We start from the raw sequence: 8,576 nt of genomic DNA, 5'->3' as shown, positions 1-8,576 counted from the left end.
AGTGGCAACAAGTGACGAACTGACATTGCATTGGAAAGATTGCACTGTTGTACAAGTAGTGAGGGATATACAAGCAATACCTACAACTTCCCAAATGGAAGAGACCTGTACATTTCCGGGCTTTATTCCTATACCTCGCTGAAGGCAAGGGGAAAACTGCTACAGGAGGATTAATGATCAAAGTTTACATGAGTGATTTCTTCGTACCCGGTTCTAGCAGTGATTCCATGAAGAATTTCTGTTCTTCCACATTGAAGTCAACGCCCGCCCAAGTCTTCGCGATCTTGATTTGCTCAGTGGCCTCACTTCAGGAGCACCAGCACCACCAATAGACATTGTTCGATACACCTGGTGTAGTTGCTCCTGCATGGGTGACAGTTCGCGTTGCCTCTGTTCTCGAAATAGTTTCAGCAACTTCTGTGCCATCTCCCTCCCCCTCGGTGTTCCGTTGGCTGAGATAGACACGAGAGCTGGTATCACTCCTTCCTGTAGTACCATGTGGATGCACTTGTCGTCGTCGCATAGAATTAAGAGGCACGACGCAGCCTGCTCTTGGTCAGCTGGTGCTGCAGTGTCCAGGATCCCTGCAATTGCTCCAATGAGACCTGCAGTAGAGACTATTTCCTTCTTTCCCTCGACGCTTGATGCCAAGTTTATTAAGATTGCCAAGGCCTTCTCAGACCATATGTTACCAGTGGAACCTGAAGGAGCTGTAAAGGAGTGAAGACAGTTTATAATGCCAGCAGCAAGGAGGGAAGCAATATTTGCAGGGTGTGTTGAGAGGTTGTATAAAGCATAGAGGGCGTCGTGCTTGCAAGATCTTCTATGATGACGGGCCTGCAGGAGCTGAATGAGGAAAGGGACGGCTTGGCTCGAGCCAATTATAGGCTTGGCCTCGTCAAGGCATGATAAGTTCAGGTAGAGGGCAGCAGCCGCCTCATATGCATCAGAATTTTGAATCATCTCCTCAAGCAGGGGTATCACTCCAGCAGACAGCAACATTTCTTTGTTCCTGATGGTACACAGAGAATGATAGAGCCATGAGGACAAATATTAAAAAGAAAAGATCTACCATTACTAGGTCAAGTACCAGTAAGAATATACTGGAGCAAGTAATTGTTGTTGGAATTCACCAAAAAATTGTCTTCCACAATTTGAATGCAGAACACACAAGGATGTAATGTTAGCCATCCCAAGGAAAACAGACCCTTATGCAATGACATTTGACCTGTGTGAGCTAGCATTTAGGAAGAAAAATAAAAAGATTGGAACAAAATACTGGCAGAACTTGAGGATGAATGGCGTGGCGTAATCACCTGTTATTGTTGACAGCAAGGTTGAAAAGTGCCATTGCACCAGAATCTTGGGCTTTTGTGTTTCCTTCATGAACAGCTAACCTCAAAAACTGGACGAGTGCCTCCATAAACCCATTTGCGCCCATATAGATCCTAGCTGCCTCATCATCCTTCAGAAGGAATCTTATCTGCTCGACAACTATGCACCGTTTCTCCACTGTTCCACCTTCATTGAACACTGCCAGCAAGTTCTCATATCTTTCAAATTCATCCACTTCATCATCTTCACACGAGCCATTGTCCACAGTTGCACTCTGATCCACCTTCAGTTTCTCCACTACACCACTCTCCCCCATAGGAACTGGTTGCACATTCTTCATTTGGCAAGAACCACTGCTTCCCATAGATCTCGAGTATGTGGCATCATGCTCTGATAATGCTAACCTCCAATAGTTCAAATCAAGAGATTCAGGTGGACCTTCAGGTACTGAGACGCCATTCTGTTCACACCAACTTGCAATTAAGCCTTTAACACAATAATTTGGTGTAAGACTGAGATGAGGCAGTTGTTGCTGGGTCTTTGGGCAAGTATTATGTCCATCTTTGAACCATTTCTCAATGCATACCCGTTCATATGTCTGCCCAGATGATATAATGACTGGGTCATACATGAGTTGCAAGGAGATTGGACATCTTAGCTCCTCAGGAGGTATTGGCATGTTACTTGATTTCACACCATTTTTCTTGAAATCAAAAGAACTGACTTTTGATATCTGCCTCTCAAACACTTGGCCATTCTTGCCAACATCCTCAATAGAACCAAGGACAGTAGGTGAACATGGAGCAGAACCTTGGGAGTCAGTGTCCTGGGCTGCCTCATTTCTAAAAAGTTTTGAATATTTTCTCATGAGATGCAATAAGTATGCAACAATCGATTCCTTCCTCTTGTCTTCCTCGGCACGTGCCCTTTCTATCAGCCTCTTTAGAGCCCTTCTCTCTGTCAGAGCTGCCCTAGATGACATAATGCCCAGCTTTAAGGCAGCTTGGTGGAAAACTTCAAGTTCTTCACCATCATTGGAATTACTGCTAAATCTTTTCTCCGTTTGCAGCAGTGAGATCACTTCATCACCAACTTGCTTCTCTGATTGATCCAAGGTGAAGACAGTCACCTCCAACTCTCGGATGATCTCTATAATCTGAATCACATAAGTTACCAGAAGAAGAGACAAAAAATTAATCTTCCATGAGATAACAAGATATAACTGATAAATAAACATTAAACAACAGAACCTGCAGAATGATTGGACATTTGAAAGTAAAAAATACTATAGCACAGCCACACAAGCACATAATAAAATATAACTGACAAATGATATACCCACACCCCAGCATCATTTAATGACACCTTTGAACCTTATAGATGATGATAAAAAACATTCTTACTAAACCTAAAAATGACAAAGAAATTCATAAGTAACAAAAAACATTAGAAAGACTAGAAGAATATCCAAGGTAAGAGACGTACAGATAAATGTAAGATAACTAAAAGTTCCATCAGGCTTCGTGATTTGTGCCTGTGCACAATCTTAAGATCATACAAATGAGAGGATACCCTTAAATGGATGCAGGTCACTTCCTCATTTCATTAGTGGGAAGCTTGTTAAGAAGAAAAACTGACCCAAACTGAATAACAGAAAAAAGAGCAAAAAATGGAATGTTACACAGCTTTCACTTAGCAAAATAAACCATCCTAGTAAAAAGGACTACTGCTAAAAGTGGAGTTTACAAGACGTGTGCTGCCATAAAAGTGGAGTTAGGAATTTGAGAACTGTCCAACCTTGCAGGGACTTGTCGGACATACATACAAGTAATTGACATTACTGGTGTATGTGCTTTCCATAAGCAAGGATTTTCCATCAGATTACACATGTGGTTTCTAGAATGAATAAGACCACAAAGTAATGCATGCCAATCAAAGGCAAAGAACATTGGATCACTGGTGGTTTTCTGGAAGGGACAACCAAGATTTGTTCAGGGAACACAGATGAAAGGTAACTAATGAAAGGTACCAGAGGGAACCTTTGACATACAAACTAGAAAAAGAACGAAGAAAAGTAGTATATACAATATGTAGAAGATTGTTTATAAGAGGTGAATGGTAACCAGCAGCAAGGATCAGAATATTAGAGTGCTTTACGAGTACAAAGAACACAGGTCATTGACATACCCGACAACCAATAGCTTGTGGAACTATGTCCTCAACTCGCCGAAGACTCTGTTCAAGAGCACCTCTGGCTTTCTCAAATTTTACAAGAATTGAGTCCGCGGTTATAGCCTGTAAATTAAAGGACAGATGCACATAAAGATACAGTTATTTGTGAAGCATGAAGTTTCAATTGCCATATTGTCTCATTTAAATGAGAAATATCAGAGTGCATAAAACATATTGCAATTAAATTTTACCAATAGAACACTGTAACCAATAAGGACTTCTATAATGTTTGCTCATTCTAATCATTTTTTTAAGAAGAAGAAACTTTCGCTAACTGTCTGTCTGTAGATCAATTAGAAGGTCCCCCAAAACGTGTTTATTAAAGTCCATTCCCTAGCTACAGAGTTCTACATAGGCATCCAAACTTGGCCAAATAGTGTTCCATCCTGTTACATTTCTGAGTATGAAACGAAGTCTAATTGCATTAACTGTCACTGTCATTTTTTTTATGCCAGCAACTAAGGCATTTAGGGGCCATGGTACACCACATGTTCATTGATGTAATTTGTGACACTGAGTTCATCCACTCTGACCAGAACCCTATGGAATCCTGCTTGCTTGGATCTTTCCATTCCCTTATAGATGGCCAGTATTCCACATGTTCCTCATTCGAAGGACATGGAGCAATAGCTTAACATGAATGACATTGCATGCCAGAATAGAGCAGAATTACAAACTGAGGCGATGTTGTACTAAATCTTAATAATCCGCATATTTGTGGTCTGTGGAGCTGATTTAAACTAGTGGAACAGACCCAAGCTATAATGCAAGTTGTAAACCAGCATTACCACCCAACTAAAGTTATGTAGATGTTCAAGCAATCACTAGGCGGAAAGAACCTTGTATGCCTAGGTGGGCAAGCCAACTATACAAAGAACAAGGAACCCTCCACAATCCTTATTACTTATGGCTATAATTATTAAATCAAGCATATAATCAATATAATATATGACATTCTAAAAAATTTCAGGCTTAGTAAAAAGAACACCCACCTCTGGTTAGGCCTGACATTACTATGTTAACCTTTTGCATGTAGCAAAATCTATATTGCAAACAAAATCCTAAAAATCACCAGACTATTGTAAAGTATGCACATAAAGGACAAGTGGTATGTCAATACAAAAAAAGAGACCACATTCCTGCAACATAAGCCACATAGTTACCATGCAAGTGTCACATGGTCACAACTCAGATGCCATTTTAGTGTGACCTATGTGCCAACATAATGTCACAATATAGCACCAACCTGGTGTTGACATGTTAACACCACATAAGTGCAAAATCAAGACCATGCAAGGGTTTATAATATAGCACAAACATCCAATACACCACTCGTGAAAGGATTTTTGATTTCTTGGAAACAAAGTGACCTTTAACTTTTGGATGGTTGAGATATTTAGTTACTTTGAACCAGTCAAACATCTACCAATGTCAATAGTTTAACATGATATAAGGAGGATGAGTTCCATTTTAATTTATTGCCAAATGATTGTTATGATTTGTTTTTTGGAATACATTCCTTTATCATCAACAACTTAAATTAACATTTTGCTGAATCTATTATTACCTTGGTTCATATAATTGGTTGCCAAAACACATGCAAGTTGAAAAGTAAATGTTAGTAAATAAGCTGGTAATCTTATCAACTACAAATCTATGTGCATATTTGAAGAATTAGAAAAGGTGTCAGCCAAAGGAACATGCAAAGGAGAGATAGAGGGCAGTAGATAGATATATTCATAAGTCCAGACTAGTTTAATCTTTGTTGAATTTTGGCAACTTTATTACTTTGTTATTCGCCATGTAGCTGGTTGCCACAAGCATAAGTAATGTGTCTGATAGTGCATAGCCACATTACCAATGTACATTTTAGCATGGTATGCAGTACCGAATGATATCGCCCGGTACGGGAGGTATGTATCGGTCTGATGGCGTACCGGTACGTGGACCGCCCGGTACTGCTACAGTGATACAGTGCTACAGTAATAAAAAATATATATATATAATTGTTTGGTACATCAGGGTGTACCGCTTGATACGCCGGTACCATACCGTACCGAGTCAATCTCGAAACACCGGTACAGTACGGTATTACATACCTTGCATTTTAGATTGTTTAAAGACTAGTTTAAACTTATTTGAATTATGGCAATATTGTTACTTTTTTGGTTGCCATGTAGCATGTAGATGGCTGTTACAAGCCCAAGTAATGTGTCCGATACTAGATAGTGACATTACTAACATATATTTATAGGTTGTTCAACAAGAGATGGTAACAATTGCCTACAAGACAGGCTGCTATTGGCATCCCTAACATGCATTTTTATGTCGATTCAGACTTTCAGTGGTTGCAGAATCACCTGAAGTTCATGCAATTGGACTTGTGACCTGGATTTGGGGTCATCACCACTCAATGAACTAGCTACCAAAGAAGTGAAAGAGGTACTGAATCCTTTTTAAAAATATATAACATAATAGTCATTATAAGTTGGACTAATCAATCAATGCTGGTGCAGATGAGCTTGTTAAGTCCTCAGCTGCCTAGACCCCTACGAACCACTTTTCAGTGGTGGCTATTCATTTGTCTTTTCTTTGGACCTAAAAATGCTTTCGGTAAACTGAAATATGTTTAAACCAAAGTAAGTAGGCTGGCTAGAGTTCTGGACTTAACATACTAGTTATCATATTAAATGCGACCATAATCACAATATTGCTAGTGTAACTTACAGTATAATAGCTATAAAGTTATTCAACTAAGAATAGTGTATGAAGATTCAGAGCATAAGATATTTAAAAAAGATTATAACGACAATTATAATTTGTAGTAGTGTGCTAACAGAATTTTGCAAGCATTTTCTTACCTATGCTTTATTTTATCACAATTCTATTCTTACGTTAAAATAAATCATGTTCCATTACCATCTCTTTCCATAGTGGAAATAAATTAGTTTTCAAAATAAACATATCAAAATAGCCAACATGAAGATTATGAACAAAAGCTCACCAAGTAAAGTTTGCTACATTCTGAGCAATGTTGAAGAAGACCCTTGGCCTTGTCTATAGCCACATGCAATGAACATAATGCCTGTATTCCAGACTTGCTTCTAGGCCTTGCTGCTTCCAGCACAGGAAATATTCCCAAGACTTTATAAACAATTTTTGAAAGTTGTTTACACATTGCTCCATGCAACTGTAGACCATGCAAAACTGTTATACCAACACTTTCCAAACAAGCACTCCAATAAATTTTACACTAACTAGGATGCAGGAGATTATTCTCAGATGTTACTTCCACATCTACCAAACCTAACAAGGAATGGTCTCATAGATTTGCCTCCATGATTTATAGAAAAATAACTGAAAATTTTAAAAATAAAGAACATATTTTTCAGTATACAGGATTAATTGTCAGTATATAGCTTGTATTGCTTGCATAAGAATAACAACAAACAAAAATGGAATGAAAAAGTTTGCATGGTGAGACAACAAAATAAAAAAAAATTACAAGCCTACAGTGACAATAATTGTTGACATTGCAATTATAATCTCCATTCATTAGGCATTGCAGGAGTTAACCTTCCATGACGGTTCTAACTAAAGAGCAGATTAGTCTTAACCTTTGCATCGCTGACGGCAAACAGGTTCTCCTCAGCCTCAATCGAATCCATGATCATCCTCAAAGAAACTTACGCTCTGCTGAAAGCATCGAGAAGAAAATATAAGACCTTGTCGAACCAGTCCCAGCAAAGGAAAGGAAGGGGCAATCGACTCCATCGAGGAATCTTCGGGCCAAAAGCATTGCAATGAAATTGAAATGGAAGACCAGGAAATATGATGTTCACAATAGCCAATCAACGGTAAGAGAATCTCACATTTGAATTTTGTGGATAACAAAAGAAGAAGTCCGCGCCAATGCCTCTCCGAGTGCGACACACGCCAGCATTCCAATTAGGTCAGCGGTTGTCATCCTTACAAGAATCTCATTAAAAGAAGACCTGGTTAGAAAAAGAAAGCACCTTGAGAATTGAGATTTCATCCATCTGATGCGACACCGAACCGACCACCAGAAAAAGGAAAGAGAATGACGATCGAAACCATATCCACAGCTCGGACGCCGTTAAACACACAAAGGAAGAGCCAAAAAACAATGAATGCTTCGAACCACGAATTCGATCCTAAACCTACCCCAAAAGCAATTCAGAAATCAGCCCGTGAACGTTAATTCATTTGCCGAAGGCAAGGAAAAAGGATCGAGAACGGGAGCTCCTGGGGCGACCCCAAATTGGAGTTCCGGAATCCGCGGAGCAAAGCAGCTTCCACCATCTCTCGGGAGAAGGGAGGAGATTAGGATCGGGACGTACGGAGACGGATCGCCTTATTTATACGACACTTAAAAGAAATATATTTAAGCGCATTTCTTGCTGCTAAAAAAGAAATTATTCCTTGCGTTTATATAAAAGAATAATTCCACAGTCTGCCCTGTGTTCGACCCGTTAACGTACCTGATTTATCATTAGATGTAAACGCCGGATCCATGCGGGACCCAATGTAGAAGACTTACGGGTTTTGACTCACGGTCAGGAAGAGTATTTCTTTCGAAAAGATCGGTCGGCGACGAGCACGGCGTCAGCAAATCCCACCCACGACGGATCTCAGCCGTCGGTTGGGTGAAAAGGACGAGATCACGGACGTCGATTGGAAAGGGCCCCTCGTTATTCCTGTGGCTTGGAGTTAAGGGACCCGTCACGGGCGTCCGGGATCGCGACTTTAATGATCGGACGGCGGAGATCGCATCATCGAGCCACGTGTGCGGCGACGATGGGAGAAAGGGTCGTCTTCTCCCGATCCATCGGGCAAGCGTCGTCGACTCGAACCGACGGTGGTCGGCGCCGGCCGACATTAAATATCTTAATCGGACGGATTTGACCTCTAAGGGAGCGCGGAATACCGAAACTACCCCTGCTAGAGTTACTTGGACTTTGCCATATTTAGATTGGGTCAACCAAAGC

At 40.3% G+C, this 8,576-nt stretch overlaps 1 protein-coding gene across 2 annotated transcripts; it reads right to left on the bottom strand.

The window, feature by feature from the left end:
- Window positions 1-12: 12 nt before the first annotated feature.
- LOC135581089 (U-box domain-containing protein 7-like) lies at window positions 13-7,936 on the bottom strand. Of its 2 annotated transcripts, none has more exons than XM_065188754.1 (7): window positions 7,753-7,936; window positions 7,440-7,562; window positions 7,185-7,263; window positions 6,572-6,757; window positions 3,523-3,630; window positions 1,317-2,491; window positions 13-1,012 (listed from the first exon to the last, which is right to left on the bottom strand). In XM_065188754.1, the coding sequence occupies exons 3-7, from the start codon at window positions 7,239-7,241 to the stop codon at window positions 214-216; spliced, it is 2,325 nt and encodes a 774-aa protein (XP_065044826.1). In that variant the 5' UTR covers window positions 7,242-7,263; window positions 7,440-7,562; window positions 7,753-7,936; the 3' UTR covers window positions 13-213. The 2 variants fall into 2 exon arrangements, with proteins under 2 accessions (XP_065044826.1, XP_065044827.1); XM_065188755.1 differs by having other exon boundaries at window positions 7,185-7,260.
- Window positions 7,937-8,576: the final 640 nt, after the last annotated feature.

Source organism: Musa acuminata, chromosome BXJ1-6 (genome assembly GCF_036884655.1).
Source record: "Musa acuminata AAA Group cultivar baxijiao chromosome BXJ1-6, Cavendish_Baxijiao_AAA, whole genome shotgun sequence".
Classification (NCBI taxonomy): domain Eukaryota; kingdom Viridiplantae; phylum Streptophyta; class Magnoliopsida; order Zingiberales; family Musaceae; genus Musa; species Musa acuminata.
This window is presented reverse-complemented; position numbering and strand designations above follow the sequence as displayed.